The sequence below is a fragment of the Macadamia integrifolia genome, chromosome 10, assembly GCF_013358625.1.
Source record: "Macadamia integrifolia cultivar HAES 741 chromosome 10, SCU_Mint_v3, whole genome shotgun sequence".
In the NCBI taxonomy this organism is placed as follows: Eukaryota; Viridiplantae; Streptophyta; class Magnoliopsida; order Proteales; family Proteaceae; genus Macadamia; species Macadamia integrifolia.
Window position 1 is genome coordinate 19155522 of NC_056566.1, and position 21357 is coordinate 19176878.

Here is a 21357-nt window from a genome sequence, read left to right on the forward strand (position 1 = left end):
TATGCTCCATCCTAAACTTTGGTTAGATAGACTGCTTCTTTTTGTCATCTTTTGTGGTCAATTCAACTGTATGGCCCACCTAGAATCAGACTTTTCATTTGTTCTCAACCATTGAACTGTTGCACTTCTCCATTGAGTCCTTACTTTAAAAACGTTCTTTGACCATTTATTGGCCCATGGAAGTTTCCATTTGGGCCTGAAATATTTTAGACAGATAGGGGATAATGGGACTTGTTTGTGCATCAAATTTGAGTGCTATTTGGGCTGCCATGCCGGGTGTGTCACATGCAAGGTTTTAAGTATTGGTATCGGTATTTGGTGGTATTGTATCTGAGAGGCGTAAGATGCGCTAAAGATACACTTGGAAATGGTTAAGAAACTCATGGAAATGCTATGGATACATGCAAAATACAGTTTTGAAGCACCAAACACTGTAAATAAGCAGTATGTAAAATATTTCATGTATAAAAGGGGAAGAAAAGTACGACGAGATTCAGCTGATTGATCGTGTATAAAGGATGAGGTTTTGTAGTTGGAAGTGGTCTTAGTTAAAGGCTGTAACCAAGATGATGTTGTGCATCGAAATGATAATTGTAGTGCACAATGTTTAAAGTATCCATAACCTTTTTTTTTTTTTTCTAGAATATAGATTTTTTTTAAAAAAGTACAGAAAAATGAAGCAGTGCATCCATAATGTATTTCATATATTACATGTAATTTTAAATCAACATTGTACTCATCTGCATCAATGTATCCATAGGTTTTTTTTTCCCGCTAGAAAATAAAAAAACCAACGAATCAGAAAAATGCAGCAAGTACAAAAAAGCATTGGCCTATAATACCTAAAAAGTTGGCTTTAGAAACTGGAAGAAATAATCAGAATTTCAGCTGGTTCCTTTTCAGCTTTTCTCCTCATTACCTAAAGTATCGTTTATGGTTCCTGAATATTGAAATACCTCAAAACTTGTAATGAACTTCTTAGTATTCTTTTCTGAAATCCTCTGCTGCTTCTTTCTTTTCCAGGAGATATGGGAAGCAATTTCTGAATTCCTTTTGCATCCACACATGTGGTTACGCAACATATCAAGCCGCATTGTAGCCTTATATTTTGCAGCAGCATCAGAGGCTAGTCGAGCAAACAAAGAAAAATCTAAGCAACAGAATTTGTTACTCATGAAGCCAAGTAAACTTTTTGGAATAGCTGTTTCCCTCTGTTGTCAACTCAAGGCACAATTAACTGATGATTCCGCAAACAACATCCTCACTCAAAATCTTGTGTTCACAATATGTCGTGTGCATTCTTTGGTGGGACAAAGGGACTGCATGGATCTTCAGAGTTTCTGGTCTTCCCTCCAACAGCCAGAGCAAGGCCATTTTATTAAGGCTTTGCACTTGCTTGGTTCGAGAAAAGGAAGAGATATGTTTGTGTCCCTCACTTCCACTATGAAGCATCAAGGTGATCAAGACAACACTGAGAATCTCCAATCGTTGATTGTCTCTCCTTTGCTCAAGAGAATGGGAAAGATTGCTCTCCAAATGGAAGATATTCAGGTATTTTGATAGAGAGATAAGTATTAACTTCCAAAGTGGCTGGCTCATTTGAAGATAATATTAGAAGTATTCCATTGCAGTGTAAGCAAAAATTTTGTCAAGCCTAGGTAGTGACCCAGAGGCCTTAAGCTACTATGAGATTGCCCGGTTACCTAGGCACTTGCCAAATACATGGGATCACCTAGCCCAGCACCTGTACCGCATCTAGGAAATGACTTTAGACCGCAATATTTTTATTTTCCTGGCTTATACCTTTATGAAATTTAATTAGAACGAGCCATCCTTATGTTCAGACAATAAAAAAGGGCATACCCAGTGCATGAGGCTCCCGCCACTGTGGGGTCTGTGGAGGCTCATAATGTACACAGCCTTACCCCCACTTTGAGGAGAGGCTGTTTCCATGACTCGAACCCACGACCACTAGGTCATAATGGAGCAAAATTATGTCCATACAAGATTAAGAAGAAATCTCAACTGTTTTTGCACATCTGACAGTTTTTCTATACTATGTACACAGATGAAGATTGTCTTCAATTCCTTCAGAATGATATCATCTCAGATTGGTCAAGAAGGAAGCCAACAGTATGCATTTCACATGCTACTGCCATTGTATAAAGTGTGTGAAGGATTTGCTGGCAAAGTTATTAATGGTGAGTTTCTACGTTCATTAATTTCTGAACCTAATCTATAATTAATGTAGAAGCTGTGTTGTGCTATAATAATTACGTCTGTTAGTTATGGTGGTGGTCACGGTGAGTTACTTTCTTAACATTGTGAAATAATATAGTTTTTAAGTTCAGAGTGTATAAATTGTATTGGCTATGGCAAGCAATAGACCTTAACATGTGGCATAATTTATTTTGGGAAGTTCCAGTCATGTTTCTGATGGAGGAAGTTTGAAATGTTGAAAACGAAGCTTACCTTGCCTGCCTAATTTGCTTTCAGGCTTTGAGATTTGGTTTATGTCATTCTTCTGATGAATGTTCTCATCTAATTAATTTCCAATTTTCTCTTTGATGCAGTTATAATCCAAACATTTTTGTTTTTTGTTTTGTTTTTTCTTTTGGGGCCAGGAATGTCTGGCATTTTCTCTATTTTCCAGTATCAACATCATCCATTATGTGCTGCTTTAAGTCTCTTCACTCATTGTACACTTGTTTTCTTTTCCTTTTTAAAATGGTATATTAATTACGAAAGAAGAGAAGTTGATGTTAGAAAAGGGTAACATCAAGAAAACTGGGGAGAGATTAAAATTAGGCTTGGTACTCGGCAAGATCTTATTTTGTCAGATCATCTGACACCTTATTTACCTCCCTAGGGACTCATGAAAAAATAATTACAGCTATAGATATTACATGTTTATCAGTTTGCATCAGTTTATATGCAGATTAAGACTTTTTTCTCACAGGTTCACTAGGATCAGCAATAACGTCATGCAGTTTTAATCCTTGTTAATCCATTACATGTAATATTTTGGTGATCTCGTTTCACAGATGATGTCAAGCAATTAGCAGAAAAAGTGCGTGAAAGTATACAAAGACAACTAGGCAATGAGAACTTTGTGCGGGTCTACAATGAAATCAGGAGGGGTCTCAAAGCAAAGAGGGACAAGAGGAAGCAGGAAGTAAAGCTTATGGCAGTCATCAACCCCATGCGAAATGCCAAGAGGAAGCTAAGAATTGCGGCCAAGCATAGTGCCCACAAGAAGAGGAAGATAATGTCAATGAAGGGAGGTAGATGGAGAAGTTAGAAAGGGTTACCAACATAGATTAGAATCAGTTCCCTTTTGAGAGGAGTGTTTAGTCTCAGTGTTCAGGTACTCGTTTCCGCCTCTTGTATATTCCTGTGTAGGATATCTGGAACGAGTTTTCATGTGATGCTTCCTGATCCTTCCCCGGATATCTATACTAATTTTTGTTGACTACCGGAATCTTGATTTGGGCCATTCCACTGTTTGTGAGGATATTGTTGTCGAAAGTGCCCAGTAACAAGGATGAGATCTTTATGTAATAAGTATAACCCAGCTTCCCTTAGCAGAGGCAATACATTAATTGTAAACTGAATTCTTGTATCTATGGGGAAAGAAATTTTGTCTAGTGAATCTGCCTCATCTGTTATTCTGTTTGTGACTTGGTATGCCATTTATTTTTAGTTGGAAATAAGAATTTTATTCCACAAAAGCAACTACCCAAACTAATTAGAATGTTTCCTTTCCTGCCTTCTCTGCAGCCAGACCTGTGATGTAGTCTTGCCATTACCATTAAGACAAATGTAGTCTTGCCATAGTAGCTAGGTCATGAGCATCGTGTATGACAGACGTGCAAAAACATCATGGATGGAATTTTCATGTTTCATGTTGGGTGGGATGATCATTTTGCCTCGCTTTGTGTTTTGACCCCTACATAATGAGAATGCATACAGAGGCATTGGCATTGATGGGTTTTTTTTTCTTCTATTTATTGGAGGTCAAGGCAATAAAAATTCGTGTGCTCGTGTTTAGGCATAGGGGCCATGAATTGGGGAAGCAATCTTTTTCCCATATAAAATAGGAATAAAAACGTTGCTTGGTCATGCATTCTTGTGCCACAGGGGTGCATATTGACGGAAAGACCACGCGACCAGATAGAATTCTCTCTCCCATAAATATAATAATATATTATATATCGTTTTTTTTTACCATAAAGGCCTAATTTATTACAAGTAATCTCCATTATTTTATATCTGGGTCTGACTCCATTATTTTACACCAAACATCACTTCATCTCTCTTAGTCTCCCAAGCAACTTCTCACTGCGGGGCGAGAGTTGGAGACACGAAGGTGAAAACTTCTATCTCACGGCTACTACCCTCCATGGAAAGTTTCAGAGCTTGAAATGTTGCAAAGCAGAGGTACCATCAAGTCCCTTCGATGCGAAATGTGTGCTGTACTCTTTGAGAGTAGTTTCCCTGTAGATTGGAGGTTTGTCGATTGACAACTCCTTTATTGGCCCATAAACTCTTGTGGATGGTTCAATACTTGCATTAAAGAAACAGGCAACTGAAACTCTTGTGACCCCTCTGTGAGCAATTACTCGATGTTCAACACTCTTAAACCTGTCATTAGATACAAGCTGCCACAACCACAATGAAGAATCAATTAATTTTATAATCAGATCAAGTTCAAGAACATGTGGGAAGAAAAAAAGGGTAATACTTGCCTGCAGAAGATCACCAATGTTGATGATTAAAGCTCCAGGCAATGGGGAAACATCAACCCATTGGTTCTGACAAAGAACTTGAAGGCCACCGATATGGTCTTGCAGAAGGATGGTGATGAAATCATTGTCGGCATGCTTGCTAGTGCCAAGTGTCAGTTCTGGCTCAGGGCATGCCGGATAGTAATGACAGAGAAAAGCATGACTCTCAGCACAACCCATGTCTACCAAGTGTTTGAGGTTAAGCCCCAAAGCCTCTGATAGCAACTCAAACAAAGCAATCCCCAAGCTCCGAGCTTTCTTGGAGTATTCCATCACTATATCTCTACAAATCAATCACACACCATAAACCAACTTGGAATTCAATTCCCCTTATATATTTTGATGATTTTAAGGTTTTACCTGCAAGCGAGAGGCAGTTCTTGTGGATCGAGAGGTTGAGGGGCCATTGCACAAAACAGTGTATCCCTCCAATCGGCAGCAGGAGATTTGTAGAGATGTAAATTGGAGATATAGACGACCTTCTTGCCAAGAACATCGCGAGTATAGAATTTTTTCTTGACTTCCGTGTCTTGTTCGAAAAACCTTCGAACGCCTTTTAGCATCTCCTCCAATAGACTTACAGGGATTCCATGATTCACTACCTGGAGGAAACCATATGTTTCTGATGCTTGCCGGATCTGATCGACAATTTCATCCCTTAGAGTCGAGGCCCGAGTTGGGTTTCCATTGAATTCGAAATCGAAGGTACCCTCCTTCAGGTTTAAGTCTATGACCGGAATTTTCAAATGGGTCTGACGGCGGTGGCTCTGAATGAAACCCAGCTGAGAGGGCAGATCATGGAGAGCATCAGGTGGGTGGATGAAGATACGAGGGACCTTTTCAACCCCGGCATCGACTAGACCCTTCACACCTGCTTGAGTTTCATCGAATTCTCTTTGCTCTTTTATTCGATCATAACTCGGAGTAGGAGAGCTATTGCCAGAAACTTCGTCGGCGTCGGAGATGGCCGCCATTTTGTCGTTTTCTTTTTGTGGGTTTTGGAGGATTTCTTCGACTGTGTGGACTGGTGATTGAAGAATATGCATCTTCATCAGTCTTTGTTTCTTCCATTTTTTCGGTAAACAGCATCATCAGGCGTTTACTTGCTCTTGTTGGTCGTTGGAGGAAGCTGCCACAAAGAAAAAAGAGTACTTGGATCATAGAAAGAAAGGGAGATGGTTCCCAGGATTGCCAGCATGGGAAGGAATCTGTACGCCTCATTGATGGATGTATTTGAAAAGAGAAAACCCTTCTCCTTCTTTGTTTCAGGTTGAGAAACAATGGAGGGAATGAAGGATTGATGGATATTGATGAGAGCAGATCAGGTTCACGTACGAGAACGACCATGGTTTATGGATTTAGAATCACTCTCTCTTCATTTAATAGATTCTAAATTCACAGATCAGGGACGTACACAATCATTGATATGGTTAGTTCGGGTATGATTTGAGAAGAGTTGTCGAGGGTTTTGAGGGTCTAAAATGGGTTTGAACAACCCTAAATTTTAATAGTTGTTGGATTTTAAGTGTATAGGTATTGCACATAGAGAGAATTGGGCAAGGATTGAGTGATTAAGAATGGAAGAGGAGCTGGATCTAGTGTTGGTGTGGTTTCAGAACTAGATCCTCCCGTGTTGGAGAGAGCCTAGCCACATCGGACGGCTGGAAGCACCTCAAATATTGATTTAGTTCTCTCCAGCCATTAGGGTGTCCATCACACATCCAACGGTTGGGAAGATCTTAGGGTGCGTGCTAGAGTCAAGTCACACTAGAGGATCTAGGTCCCCAGGCACACACCCAGCACCTAGGAGAAGAAAAGGTTGGGAATGGGTGTAAATTGGTCTGGAATTGGGTTTTCGATTTGGTTTTACTAGTGTTGGTGTGATCTAGGCTAAGATCGTACCCTGCCTCATACTAGGTTTGGATCCTTTTCGGCACTGGGTGTTGTAGAGACTGATACCTCTCCAACACACTGCTTTGTATTTGGATCCTCTCCAGCACTGGGTTTTCTTTACATGCTTATTAAAGAAAATGCGCAAGACATTATGATTAACGATGATCACTTCTAAATTATTTTTCAAAACTTTTTTATACCCTTGAGTAAAAATACTTTTAAGAATAAGGTAAGAGGCAATTAAAAGAAATATCAAGTTCTAAATACACCTACTACAGAAATATCATTTAGACACTCAATAATCAAAATATATATTAGGTTTTTTCACAAAAGACATCTCAATGAACCATCAGCTGTTGTAGTATGGCCATTGTTATGTAGAAGTAGAACTACTCTATCATACCAAGATGAACCATCAAAAGCCAAATTTTTGTGAGAAACTGTCCACCTTCACAAAGTCTTTGGGCATGGTGCTTCCCACTACAATTACTTGCAGCATATGACAGCATCTCCACCCATATACCACTTAAGATCTTCCATCTTTCTTCCTTTGCATATCCTTGCAGCAATTTTGCTAGCCTATGTGCATCAAATAGCACAGATTTGCTTTCTTCTGCCTTCGGAACTTGAGAATCCAACCTAAGAAACCTCCTAATGCAAGCTTGTGCTTGTCTTTCATTGACTGGTGATTTCTTCTTCTGAAGATCAAAAGAAAAAAGCTTGCTAAGCTTTTGTCCTCGGTCCTCTGTCCTCTTGCACATCAAACAACAATTTTATTCTGGCACAAGTGTCTTGAAACCTCATCTTTCCAATTCTATTGTTCACCATAAAAGGAAGAATGAGCTGAAGATATAATAGTAACAAAGATCTGTTGCAACATGCCAGATAAGAACACTTTGATCGAATCCAACATCAACACTCCAACCAAATTCTTCAAAGCAATTGTTCTTTTTCATTGTCCATTTGCCTCTGGGATTGCGAAATTCTACACTTGGAGATTTCAGCTAACAACATCAAAACAAAAGCTAAATTCCAGGTCCACTCCAACTGATCTAGTATGAATAATACTCCTTTAACATAGACATGGACAGCAAGGAGATGGCTATGAAACAATCAGGACCTCCAAGATGCAATAAAAGGAATGAAGACCAAGAAAATGCGCCATGAGAGGCACGGTGAGGCCAGATAAAATGCCAAGGCCAGTGGTGGCTGCTACATCAGCCAACTGATATGTAGACCAAGGCAAGAAGGTGAACCATTTCTTTGGACATCGCTTCCGAAAGCTTCCAAAGAGGGTGAGAATGACTTGGAAGGTTAGGCTTGTGAGGAGTGAGACAGTGTAGCCAAATTTGACTATTGAGGAAGATGACAGAGATTAACTGATGAAGGTAATTCAGAATTTTGGTTTCAGCTTGGACTTCTGATTCACTAGAAAGTAGAGAGATTTGTTGTTTATCTTAGACAATTTAAATCTCTCTCTCTCTCTCTCTCTCTCTCTCTCTCTCTCTCTCTCTTCTTTGTGCTTCTGAAATCAGAGTAGATTTCCCATAAAGTATAAATAAAGTGAACTTTAACCTTATTTTTTCAACATGCTTTGAGAATAAAAATTTTGAGCACTAGAAAGGATGTGATGGGTTTGAGTTCTTTTATTTGTTGGATGTTATTGGAAGGCTCGAAATGACATTGTTTATAGAAAAGTTTTTTGTCCGGAAATATGGATTGTGTCTATCTCTCTCCTTCTAAAATCAAGGGCACATTCTCTCAGTTTTCCTCATTTTTAATGGAAAAGCATGGACTCCAAATGAAGCTATTATAAAAGAAAATTTTTGAGTTTGGTGTGTTTATGGAGAAAAAAAAAAAAAATCCATTGTTTAAGCTTAATACAGATGCTTCTCTTTCTTAAGATAAAGGAGTGATCCGGGGATCCAAGTAAGGGTGGCTTTGTTGCCTGGAGAATGGTTGGAATTCTACTTTTTTGAGCAAGATCTGTCTTTTCAAGTTTTAATTTTTTTTTTTTTCTTCTAGCTTGGAAATCAGCTTGATCCATTGTTGCAATAGATGACTACCAGAAATCCCTGCCTTGATCGTTTTTTAAGATCACCTTATCCTTTTTTATTGGTTTAAGGGGCGAGAGGAGCGTGAAACTACCACTACAATTCTCATTATTCTCATTTCGCTTTCTACTAAAAAGAGGAACACCGGAAACGTCATTAGGAACTAGTGGTATTCCTATTTGTACCATTTCAGACCCGGCTTCCTTTACTTCGATATTACAATGTGCAGGCTTGGTTGTGTGAGCTGGTTTACTTCAAGGAATTTCGGAGGGGATTGAGTTTCTAATCATGGAGGGAGACAGTAAGGAGCTGATTTCTTTGCTGAATCATGAGAGCAGCTCAGACAGTAATCTGGAACTGAGTATTCGGTTTGGTTTTAGATAGTGTTAGTTCCGGATTGTAATCAAATTCTAATCGGTTTGATTTCAATTATTTGATTCGATTTTAGGATATGGTTTTGGGTTCCAATTTGACACCTTTTTTGTTGGGTTGCAGGGAAAGAGTGTGCAAAAGCATTCAACGGTGACATATGCCCCTTGTTGTGGGGAGATAGAAATAGACTCAAGGAACGCTAGCATATACTATGAAATTTTAATAAAATTACTGTTATATGTTTTATCCCTCGTTACCCCTGATTTTGAAGTTATCCATCACCGCCATTTTCGATTAATTGATAAATTTAATTTTAGTCACATTATAGAAGCATAACAACAATTACCTAAAATGTGCAGTCCAAGCTGTCGTTGGTGCCATCGTAGAAATGTTCAATTTTCCAACCGAAAAAATTAGAAATGATTTGTAACTGGCCTCTAAGAACTAGTATTAAAATTTTACAATAACAAAATCATTTAGAGAGAACAAGCATGGTCTTCAGTGTAGTTTAAAGAGATCTATGACTTAGATCTCAGGCTAATCCTGTATCATAACAAAAATAAATAAATAAACCTTATGCATTCTAGCTAAATGAGCATATTGCATGAGCACCATTGGTAATGGATCATAAGTTACAATTACAACAAGGATCTCTGGTGAAATGTTACACAAGAATAGATGAACCAGCACAATGGCACGATTGAAAGACTTCAAACATCCAATCAGTAGGACAGATCCAAGACATTAAAATCCCTTCATGAAGAGAGAGCAATACTATAGCCAAACCTGTCAGGTGGTTCAACCTACTGTGAAGAATCAAAGTGGTCAATGTTTGCATCAAAATTCTAGAGTTTATCCTTGCACAAAATCCTCAAATTTCTAACTTCAAGAAGGAAGCAATGTACCCCGCTCATGCTATAGATACATGACATTGCTAAATCCCTTTATACAAAAGGGATATTAATTGGCAAAATCAGTGAGTTGAGTTCCATAACTAATATCAAAACCTACCAACAATGAGCAGTTCTAAGACAGACCTCAAATGCAAGTAGTTCAGCTCTCATGGGCTTGGACTCCCCGGCAGGTCCCAAAAAAATGCATAAAGATCTTTCCGAGACCCCCCCAAATCCCAGAAGGGGCAAAGCAACCAATGAAGCACCCATCAAAATTAACCAAGAATCAAACCACTTGAGGAACTGGAGTTGGCAATAAGGTTCCAACCTCTATTATATTATGAACTGATTACTCTGAAAAAGTCATCTTCACCCAAAAAAAAAAAGATTACTGAAAAAGTCATCCATGGGCACCCAAGCCTGCTTATGATCAACTCAATTTATTATTCAGAGTTGAAAACAAGCCTCAACATTCTAGAGCTCATATCCATTAAAGTGCTCCAGGAATCACCTGAAAAACACACTTAAATGCAGAAATTTACACCTTTTACCAAAAAGGTGATGAAGAAGCCAACTATTACCCAGCAATCTACCCCTCCATGCGGGCGATTATATAAAATAACTGGATTGGGAATATTTATCATTACTATCAGGAAGCAATATACAATTCTATTTTCTTGAACGGGCAAGTTCTACTGTGTTTAGCTGACCAACTTTCAGCAAAAGCAAGAAATTAATACTTTAAAATAATCACTCTATCTCCTATAGTTACTAGGACAAGTCACCCTTGAAGTTTAAACATTAGTCTCATGAGGAAGGCATACGACAGGCCGTATTAGTGCATTACAATAAAATGATTTTAATCAGAAACACACAAGAAGTTGGTAACTCATAACAGTCGATACTAGTACTTTTCATTCTAAAATTGACTAAACCATTCCAGAAACATTACATATTTGACTATCATCACCTAAAAGCCAATAAACAAGAAATGTCAAAGTCCCGTCAGCAGAAACCATTGTAAGAAAATCACATCTAAAGTAGTTGAGAGATATTTACCTACGGTAGGTCTTGGAGTGGTCCTAATTTTTAAGATCTCCGGACGGGGAATTATGGCCCCTGATGCTCCTTGACCTCTTGAAACTCTTACCTTGGTACCATCCTCTAGGTATCTGACTCCAACCTTACAAGGTTTCCTAAGCAAGTTTAAAATTAAAAATAACACAATCAAAATCAATAACAATACTGTAAAAAAGAAAATGCATTGAAAGTTGAAACCAAAACAAATAGTTCTACTTACTTTCAGGGAGCAATCCGGGGGAAAGAAATGTTATCTGCAGTATAAACATACATACCCTGTGACTGGATCGAGAGATTGAACATTTGATGCATGAAGAGGGGCTTCCACTGTAAAGATTCCACCTTCATGACCTTGTCCTTGTTTGATATGTTTCTTCACCTGTAAAGACAGAAGAATTTGTAGCAGAGACTCAGCCCTCTACATATAAGGGTAGAAATGAAAGAATATGAAGAAATAACAAGACAAAATTTGTGTGAAACCGGTTTTTCCCCTCCCCCCCCCCCCCCCTCTGTTTAAATGGGGCAAGACCAAGAATCTTCCGAACATTAATAGCTACCATAAACAAATGATAACACTCGAGCATAAAGGAACTTATGGGCACGAGAGGGAAATGTTTTTGATAGAATATGCATAAAACAACCAATAGCATAAAATTCAACATGAATGAAAAATAACAAAAATTAAAACCAATATTTCTCAGGATGATATTAAGATTTCAAGTAACATTACATAATAAAGTTGTACCATCCAATCCAACCATCACTAACATAACAGTCAAGGCATAATCTTAAATGTATTAACCTTCCTAAGCTCATGACGCTGAGTTCAAGCAGAGTTACTTGCCCTTTTGGTAGGAGGAAAAGTACCAAGAAAACAGAATCATTAACATTAATTATTGCTCCATGCAATTGTGTAGCATATCTGACTCGATAGAATTGGGGTATTTTATTTGACTTCTAAAATGACCGAACGAAGTTAAGGACTGATTCAACTTTGGGTTGCCTCAAGAGTGGGAGCTCATGCAGGTAGAAACAACTATCTCTAAGGGGAATGCATGAGGTGATTCTTCAGATTCATCTCAAGTCATGACCTATTTGTCTCTAGAATTCAGAAGGATCAATCCCCGGGGGGGGGGGGCGATTAACTCGTTTTAATGGTCTATCCACATTCAGGACTCTTTTGGGTGAATATTCACTATGCACAGTGTCACTCCACATATATGCCACAAAAGGGCTATGCTTCATCAAACTGAAAATTTGATGACTGCATAAATCTGAAATGCATAAATATCTTGTTGAAATATCCCCAAAAAACTTGTGGTTCAACAAAGAAAATTGAAATAATAACTTTCATGTCCCAGAATCATATAAAAAAAAAATCTAATTTATTAAACAAATGATTGTTTACTGACCAAATGATTTGCAGAAGAAGCAAGTCAGAAATGAAAGTACCAGATTTTTGCCCTCAATAATAACACGATTCTGGGAGCGAATGACACGCTTGATCACACCAGTCTCGCCTTTATCTTTGCCTCTTATTATCATCACCTGCAAATGATTCACAAAGAAGCACAAATTAAAATCAAAGAAATTAATGGAAGATCAGAGAGAAAGATTATTGGCTTGATTGCTCTGATACATTGTCGCCTCTGACAATCTTCCAGTTCTGTATAAGCTTTTGTGCCGCTTTCCAACCCATCTGTACAGGAGAAGCAACAAACTCTTGTGAACTACACCACCTGCTTGAGATCACTCACTGGTGAGAAGCAAGAGAGGCAAAGGGGGATTGTTTAGCAGTAAAATGGGTAAAGTCTGATTTCAATTTACAGAAATGGTTTGAAACCCAGCTAGATTACGCAAAAAATTCAGACATGGATAAGAATTTATGGTAATACATTCAATATACAAGAGAGATGTTCTTAGACATACTACCATAACCGATCCTTTGTCTGACCATTTTGCCTAGTCTCCTATATACCATAAACAGAAACACATATAAGAGAACGCACATCACATTTACAAATAGAGAGCACCCAGGTAATGCTTTCTTAGATGTTGCCTTTTTTCTTGGATAAAAAAGAGAATTTTCATATTTTTATTCAATCGGGTAGCAGCAAAAAACCCTCCAAGTTGCAATTCCATTGAAGTTGTAACAATGTTGCAATTTCAATCAGCCGGTCAGCAACCAAAAACAGAATCCAAACAGATTGAAACGGTCACACATATAGGAACAAAAATGTCAACCAAGTAAGAAAAAAGAATTTGTTTCTAAAGCACCCAATACTAACAACCAGATTCACAAACAACTAAAGAAAGTAAAACAGAAGAAACATAATCCATCAGCAACCATCTCATACAAAAATTGAGAGAATGACAGGGAATGAATCGAGAGATTGCAGGGAGAGACCAAGAGAGAACGAATGGCTGAATTAGAGAGAGAAGACCGAGACGCTTAGTAGCTTACCTCTAGACGTCCGGCGACAGAAGCTCTAAACTCCGACTAGTCGCGATTTACAGAACCCAGGTTTCCTCAAATCCCACTAGGGTTGTGTGCCTTGTAACCTCAAAAGACGTAGGCACGCTAGCGATGTGCCCAGTCCTTAGCTCTTTACTTAAGAGGAATTATTATTGTCAGTTTGTCACGCAGGTGTGTCATTTTTCCAAATGTCACAAGGTATCTATTTTTATCACATAAATAGATGATATATCAATTTTTTTTTTTTGGTAAAGAGATGATATATCCATTTGGCTGTTAGATAGAGAGAATATAGTTAGCCAATTGTCAAAATTTAGAGTCTAATTCAATTAAATACCTTTTTTTTTGTTTATTAACATATATCCCGTATATGTTCATACATGCTACTAGTACTAGTTATATTATAATTTACTCTCTCATGCCTAAGTGAGAACATACAACTTAGATTAGAAGAAGCATACAAATGGTAATGGATAGCTAAGATTTGACTATGATTTTTTGAAACATACTTTCTATTGTTATACATAAGGATTGTCGTAATTATGAATAAAATTAAAAGGATGTGAGTCAAAGAAACAATTATATTTGAATGTTATAGACTTTGAGTCTAGAACCTTCAAAAAACGAAAGGCAACAAACGCTACTCTGTTGGCACAGGTACATGCCAATGGGAGGGGCGTGTAGGAACATCTTCAACATGGTCTTTCTGCACATATTGCGTCTAGGCATAGACACAATCAAGCAGGTAGCATTCTTTCTTTCAAAACCTAATTATATTGTAAATGATAATCTTTTTTATGCTCAGGAGTCACCTTACACTCTCATTCAGCTGTGTCCAACTCTCTCCTCTACCTTATGCAATGGCCTTCCTAGCCTCCACCCTTTAATTATACCAAAGGGAGAACTCTGAATGGATATTTCTTGTTGGCATAGTGTACGTTTCTAGACATAAAACATTCTCCCCAATTGTAATTACGAAAAAAACCCATATATTTAAGTGGTTGAGACTTTAAATGCTTAGAACTAGTAAGAAATCAGAATTCATAACTAAATGCCTCGTTACTAGTCGAGATCGAATCTTAATCTTGAGACCAATTCTAAGATTGACTCCGTTGAGAGTTGAGATTAGAACTAATAACAAACTGTCTTGATTAACCACAACCATCTTGGAGAATTAGTCAAATGACACATATACACCTGGGCCTTGGGCTAATTGTTTGTAGTGATCAGTGGAATACGAACACGAGGGTTGATCACTTAATCAACTCCTTTTAAGTGCATCGATGCTCGGTGTGCTTAGTATTGGGAACAAGCTATGCATGTGAGTCCACATTTTTTGTAACATGAGCATCGGACCGCCGAAAGCATCTGAACACGAGCATCAAGGGATTCTCAGTTGCTGCAGACGATTTTCACGCCACGTAGGCATCATTCTCAATGACCAAACTACCCGCGTATTGATCTCAAAATTCCTAGCAACTATCCGGTCTATCGTCTCTTTCGATACATTTCTTGTCTCTCAAGTCGCCACTCCATCTCCAATCTACAGCAAACACCACCCTTTATTTATTCTTTCGTCGTAGGCCCATAGCCCATACTCACAGTGAAGAACAACGAGAAAAAGGAAAGGGAAAAGAGAAAAGACAGTTTCTGGGAGATGGAGTGTGTTTTCGGACTTGTTGGGGACGGATTCGCCCTAGTGGTGTCAGATACATCGGCGGTAAACAGCATATTGGTTCATAAATCGAACGAAGACAAGATCATGGTTCTCGATTCTCACAAGCTTATGGGCACCAGCGGTGAGCACGGTGACAGGTCCTTATGTCTCTCTCTCTCTCTCTATTTTCTTTGTGACCCCTTCTTCTTATGGGTTTAATTTGTCGTAGATGATTTTCTTTTATCTACTCTTGAATTTTGAAAGTTCGTTTTTCTTATTCATATTGCAGAGTTCAATTCACGGAGTATATACAGAAGAATGTAGCTTTGTATCAGTTCCGTAATGGGATCCCGTTGACTACGGCAGCTGCTGCGAATTTCACCCGCAATGAGCTCGCCGTTGCCTTGCGAAAGGTCCTTTTCCTTGCTTCTTATTTGCTTGATGTAGGGTTTCATGGATAATTTAAGTTTCTTTTTTTTTTTTGCTCTTTTAGCCTTCTCTTTGAGCATTGTTCTGTCTGATTGTGAATGTTTGCGATCTGATACTGGAAAATACGTAGGGTTTCAGCTGGTAATGTTTGGGTACTAGGCGGATCATTTTGAACTTCTTGGCAATATTCCGTGGTGAAGCTGCTTTTTTGGGGGCCCGGGAAGGGGGTGGGGTTGGAGGGGAACACTTATCTTATGACCTGAAATCAACAGAATTTGGCCTATCGCGAATTGTCGGCTTAGGGACTCTTCACGTTTGGCTTTAGTGTTTTGCTTTTAGTAGTGTGAAGCATCAGTATTAACTTGAAATCCGAAATTTCATCTTCACTACTGCTTGATGATTTTAGCATATGTTCTAGAAAAGATTTTGGGTCAGTGTTCTTTTTATGCTTTTCATCATCTTACATGATGAGATCAGTTCGTAGTACATTAAATTATCTTTTCTGGCTGTGCTAATCAATCCTTGCCAAACAACCCCCAACCCCATTCAGAAAAGAATAAGGCTCTCTTCTTCTTTTCTTTTTTGGGGGTTGGGGGGCTGGGGGAGGCACACAACTTGTGTCCCTGTTTTCCAATGGCTTGAATAACCCTTTTGCATTTGTCACATTTTGAGTATGGGAATCCTCAGGATGAATCATAGCTTTAAAACTTGTATTTATTATGTTGTGGAGTTATTTCAGAGATGCGTTTCCTGTTAAGTATGGGTTTGAAGATGTTAGAGAAAGTCAGGAATAGCTTTAATGTTTTGCTTTTAGTAGTGTGAAGCATCAGTATTAACTTGAAATCCGAAATTTCATCTTCACTACTGCTTGATGATTTTAGCATAGGTCCTAGAAAAGATTTTGGGTCAGTGTTCTTTTGATGCTTTTCATCATCTTACATGATGTGATCAGTTCATAGTACATTAAATTATCTTTTCTGGCTGTGCTAATCAATCCTTGCCAAACAACCCCCAACCCCATTCAGAAAAGAATAAGGCTTTCTTCTTCTTTTCTTTTTTGGGGGTTGGGGGGCTGGGGGAGGCACACAACTTGTGTCCCTGTTTGCCATTGGCTTGAATAATCCTTTTGCATTTGTCACATTTTGAGTATGGGAATCCTCAGGATGAATCATAGCTTTAAAACCTGTATTTATTATGTTGTGGAGTTATTTCAGAGATGCGTTTCCTGTTAAGTATGGGTTTGAAGATGTTAGAGAAAGTCAGGAATTGGTGTATGATATTCTGCTATCTCATGGGGTGAAATTTGGGCAGATATTTGATCAAGAAAATCAACTTGGTGTTTTTCATGTGCCTTAACTACTATTCTCAAATATCATTCTTCAATCCACTAGGAATGTATGTTGGCAATCAGTGGCCTATTCTAGCCTTCTAGGTCATGGGATTAAAATAAACTAATATTCATCAAAATAACCAAAATATCCAATTTTTTTTCCAGGATTAAAATTCTAATATTTCATTATTTGCAGTTGGAATCATCTAATTTTATGTAAAATTTACACAATTTCAAATAATATTGAAATTGAACCCCCTGAAAATATTCTGTCAGCCATGACCAAAATCATGTTTGAAATTGAAGCTTAATTCGATGTATTAGCTGAAGTTTGTAATCCAGCTTTATCCCAAAATGCTGTGCAAAAATTTTTTTTTTAAGTGTTATAATGTCAGGCAAGATCTTGACTCATCACATCCTTTATTGTTTGGTAGTGGATAGTTTTGCTCCTCAAAGTTCTAATCTTTTGCTGGTCAGTTGGACGCTCGTGGAAATTGTCTTTCATTTACTGTATTGTTGCTTGTGGAATTTGACTTCAGTCCCTCAGATCTTCGAACGAGATGAATCATGTCATGATTCAAACAATATTTGCAACCTAAATGGAGGATGGGTGGTACCTTTTGATTTAGTGGCCATATAAGTCATGTTTGTGATATGTTGGGTATTTGGGAGAGGGAAAAAAACGAGAAATACAGTTTTTATATTTTTGGCTGTGTCACCATTTTGGAAATCTTGAGTAAGCTGAAGGTGAAGATGGTCGACCATCAAGAAGGCCCTTTAAAAATTTGAAATAGTTTATGGTTGGAAATGTTTATAATTTATTAGCAGGGGACTTGTATCCGAAGAACAAAGTAAACTGTATCACTCTATGTATTGAAAGCATAATGAAGTGATTAAACTGCACATAATTAATTAGAAGTTTGAGCCTGGTAAAGTAAATGGGAAATTCATTTGAGGCATCATAAAGGCTCTAAAGAAGTATCCTTTGAATTTCAAAGAATTGTGCTTACTGAAATCACAAAAGGGACCTTCACTTGTTGAGAGGAATGAATTCAAGTATTAGCCAGGGGAGGAATTCATTGAAAAGAATGAAGTAGAGGGTGATCAATACTATGACATGCCTTGTAGAGCTTAGGACAGCAGTTGCCAAATCATTCATGCATATAGGCAGACTCAAGGTTGGGTTGACTTTCTCTGTGGGTGCTCGTAGATCAACTTTACTCTGCCAAGTGCTTGGTTGCATGGGGTAGCATCCCTTCTCTTCACACCTCTCCCTCCATTTTTGCCTTTTATGTTGTTAGGTAGTGATGGATAACTCTTTCCCTCATATACAAATTCTCAATCGGTTTGGCAACTCATTCCTCCACAGGCACTGAAAAAAGGTAGGTTTGTTGGCCACTTACACATTACACTGTTTGTTGATGATTAAACTGATCCATCTGATACAAGAGGCCTCATTGCTTAAAGGGCAGGCTCTTTGCCTAACATCCGATATCCAACCATTCCCCATTCATGTGTAAGGATGGCCCGGCCTGGTCTGGCCATGGTTCAGTCTCTCATAGTAGAGAGAAAATTTAATAATATTACAATTTCCAGGCACGTTACATAAAATATTAATGTACCATGTAAAGGCAACTATATGCACATAATCTTGTTTGTTAGTTCATATCTTAAACTTTGTTGATAGGCATTTTTCCTTTCTAATATATGAATGTTCTATTCTAGTAAAAATTCAGATCCCAGCTGCAGCTAGTTTAGTGGAACAGTTTGCATTTTCTCTGCACTCATTGGGCATAGTCATGGTTGAGTATCTCAATGTTTTTTTTTTTTCCTTTCAAGATCTTGGGTTCGTGGCTACATATTTTACTAGAAGTAAAAGAGTGGTAACTAGTCAGATACCCTTCTAATAAATAATCTTGGGTTGTGCTAAGGTTGCTTGATAATCAGTCAAATAGAGATTGTGTGGCTTAGAATGCTTGTTGTCTGGCGTTTTTGTTTCATTTTCATGAAATTTTGATTTTTGTGGATCTTTTCCCTTCTTGAGCTATATCTATTCTGTGTTGTATTCCCCTTGATATTTTCTTCCCTTTTTTATATATCTGTTTGTTTAGTGACATCCTATGTACTGAAGAAAAGAAGAGAAGAGAGGGATCCTTCACTAGTCTAGGCTCTTGCTTTTCAACGGCCCAATTCTGGCTGGCTATTGTCGGTTAGAAGCATGTTGGAATATTAATGATGGCTTAGTAATATAGACAATTATGGTTAAGGTTGTGGGATGATGGAGAACATAAACCGCCAAGTTACCAGCCCTGGCCCAATTGTTGTGGTGGCTGAAGCACCAACAAACGTGTGAGAAATGTAGCTTCAAATGGCTCGAACAGCCTGATGCTGAATTACCATGTTGTGGGTTGAAGCTTCTGTTTCCATGCTATTTCTATCCTGGTTTGTGCCCTTTATTCCTTGTTAGTAGGATTCTCTCTTAGCTAGTGAGCCCCATTGGAATCCATAGGGGAGAAACCAAACCATCTTGTCTTTTTGAGGACTCAGCCAATTTCTGGATTGGAAAATATGAATTTGTGGCTGTGTCTCGGGAGCTTTGATGGAGCAAAGGAAAGAGCTCTATGGATGCTGGAGCATGTATTGGCTGAGGCATGGTTAGATAATTCCAAAGCAAGACTAAGTGATGCAGTTGCGTTAGCATGGATGGACCAGACCAATCAACTTTGGATACCCAGGCCAAGAGGAACCAGACCAACCTGATGTTTTGGTTCACGAAGGGTTGATAGGGATTAATTAGGTACTTGGCGATATCTTTGTAGTTGCGTTCTCTTTTGGTAGAGATTTATTTCTGTGTAATATTTTATTTTATTCTCTTTATTTTAGAAGGTTGGGTAGCTACATAGGAGATTTGCATGGGTATGTTAGTTTCTTACTTTGACAATGGTAGTTTTAGTCATTGGCATTTTTAGGACTCGTTATGCTTCCTTTATATATGCTTGTAATACGGTGGAAGAATAGAGTTGAATAATAGAATTGAAATTTGGGTTTTAGTAGCTGTGGTGTGGTGTAGGCCTGCTGGCCACCGTTTCCTTCTCTCTTAAGCTTCCTTCTTCCTTATCACAGGTCAATCTCCTTACTTGTTCAATCTACTTTGTACTTCTGCAAATCTGAGCCTTCTCCTTTCAGGTCCTTATTACCTCTTTCTTTCTTCCTCTCTGCATTACCCTTCTTTCTCTTATCCTTCATTATTTTCTCCCTTTTCTGCTTCCCTATTTCCTATCCCTGTTTTAGCATTAACGAAGGAGTACAAAAGGGAAGTTTCGATCTCCCTCAGATACTCTTGATTCAGCCTCATTTGGGGGTTTGAGATACGTTTGACAAACAACTAAAAAAGCCCTGAATCTCTCATTCTTTATCATTCCCTTACCATGAGGTTGAACCAGGTATCTCCATTGGTTCTGCAAGTTGCCGCAGGGAATCACTTCATGTTGCTGGTTCTCTGCTGTTGTCTACTCTTTTTGGTAGATTCTGGTAGATCTTCAAACATCAGGAAAGGACTGTTTGACTGAAACTTCAAGTTGAAAGGTGCTGTTCCATTCAAAGTCCTCCATTATCTTCCACCTGTTGTGTTCGGTCCAAGGTAGAAGATACATCCCCCTCCCCCAAGATATGTTTTGCTTCTTTATTTATTCTCTCAATTTCCATTAATACCCCTCCCCTTTGCCCTTGTCCCCACATGTCCCCTTAATTTATTTCCATTCTAAGTTTGTACCTCCTCTTTAAATTGTAATTCCTATTCTATCATCTTCTTTCTTTGTACCGTAGTAATCATTTAAGATTACTCTTATGTGGGCCTATAGCAAGCCCAAACGGGGTTTTCGAACCTGGGAATGCCCCACCAAGACTCCAGGGATTATGGCTTTTAAGAGCAAGCAACTGGGAGATCTCTATGAGTTACGTTGTGAAAGGTACAGTTGGCAGAGTGGAATGAAATAGAAGGCATTTGAAGGTGAAATTTGACCAATAGTGGATGAAGGAAATTCAATTAGGATCATATAGCGGCAGACTTTTAGATTATGGTGATTGGGATGTATCCTAGGTGTCTCGTATAACTGCAAATTATGTATTCATATTCTATAATTTTTCTGGTCAATTATTGACGTGTTATAATTTGATGTTTTATTTAATTCCTGTAACTTTCTGTTTTATTGGTGAAATTGGATGGGTAAACTTTATAGTTTTTTGGCCATTGGGTGTTAATTGTCCTGTGTGACTGGCAGTTCATTTGTTTATACATTGTTGATCGATCACCTAGAACTTTTTTTGGTGGCCGAAAAATTAATTCTTCAGTGCTCTGCTTTGGGTGGTTTTTTTTTTTTTTTTTTT

At 38.3% G+C, this 21357-nt stretch overlaps 4 protein-coding genes across 6 annotated transcripts in view; 2 read left to right on the top strand and 2 right to left on the bottom strand.

Annotated features, from left to right (window-relative positions):
- Positions 1–3647, top strand: part of LOC122091883 (small subunit processome component 20 homolog) — a 30169-nt gene extending 26522 nt beyond the window's left edge. Inside the window, 3 exon segments of the mRNA XM_042662109.1 lie at positions 1024–1551; positions 2069–2201; positions 3045–3647. Of these exon segments, the coding sequence (XP_042518043.1) occupies positions 1024–1551; positions 2069–2201; positions 3045–3301 (918 nt within the window). The 3' untranslated portion in view covers positions 3302–3647.
- A 539-nt stretch (positions 3648–4186) lies between these two features.
- On the bottom strand, positions 4187–6064 carry LOC122091884 (1-aminocyclopropane-1-carboxylate oxidase homolog 3-like). The gene is made up of 3 exons (XM_042662110.1): positions 5148–6064; positions 4749–5070; positions 4187–4661 (listed from the first exon to the last, which is right to left on the bottom strand). The coding sequence occupies exons 1-3, from the start codon at positions 5837–5839 to the stop codon at positions 4413–4415; spliced, it is 1263 nt and encodes a 420-aa protein (XP_042518044.1). The 5' UTR covers positions 5840–6064; the 3' UTR covers positions 4187–4412.
- A 4914-nt stretch (positions 6065–10978) lies between these two features.
- Positions 10979–13697, bottom strand: LOC122091231 (50S ribosomal protein L24-like). Of its 3 annotated transcripts, none has more exons than XM_042661087.1 (5): positions 13544–13697; positions 12719–12818; positions 12532–12627; positions 11355–11458; positions 10979–11195 (listed from the first exon to the last, which is right to left on the bottom strand). In XM_042661087.1, the coding sequence occupies exons 2-5, from the start codon at positions 12776–12778 to the stop codon at positions 10994–10996; spliced, it is 462 nt and encodes a 153-aa protein (XP_042517021.1). In that variant the 5' UTR covers positions 12779–12818; positions 13544–13697; the 3' UTR covers positions 10979–10993. The 3 variants fall into 3 exon arrangements, with proteins under 3 accessions (XP_042517021.1, XP_042517023.1, XP_042517022.1); XM_042661089.1 differs by having other exon boundaries at positions 12719–12778; positions 13544–13689; XM_042661088.1 differs by having other exon boundaries at positions 12719–12835; positions 13544–13678.
- Positions 13698–15061: 1364 nt separating this feature from the next.
- Positions 15062–21357, top strand: part of LOC122092431 (proteasome subunit beta type-2-A-like) — an 8175-nt gene continuing 1879 nt past the window's right edge. Inside the window, exons 1-2 of the mRNA XM_042662746.1 lie at positions 15062–15370; positions 15502–15625. Coding sequence (XP_042518680.1) covers positions 15213–15370; positions 15502–15625 — 282 coding nt within the window. The 5' untranslated portion in view covers positions 15062–15212. The remainder of the gene's footprint in view (positions 15371–15501; positions 15626–21357) is intronic.

Bases quoted from the DNA above. Each gene is read 5' to 3' on its own strand.
- LOC122091884 (XM_042662110.1), bottom strand. From the start codon at position 5,839: ATGAAGATGCATATTCTTCAATCACCAGTCCACACAGTCGAAGAAATC. The intron at 5,071-5,147 runs GTAAAACCTTAA...ATTGATTTGTAG, and splicing joins GAACTGCCTCTCGCTTGCAG to AGATATAGTGATGGAATACT. The intron at 4,662-4,748 runs GCAAGTATTACC...TGGTTGTGGCAG, and splicing joins ACATTGGTGATCTTCTGCAG to CTTGTATCTAATGACAGGTT.
- LOC122091231 (XM_042661087.1), bottom strand. From the start codon at position 12,778: ATGGGTTGGAAAGCGGCACAAAAGCTTATACAGAACTGGAAGATTGTC. The intron at 11,459-12,531 runs GTACTTTCATTT...CTGTCTTTACAG, and splicing joins TTATTGAGGGCAAAAATCTG to GTGAAGAAACATATCAAACA. The intron at 11,196-11,354 runs GTATGTATGTTT...AAACTTGCTTAG, and splicing joins TCTCTCGATCCAGTCACAGG to GAAACCTTGTAAGGTTGGAG.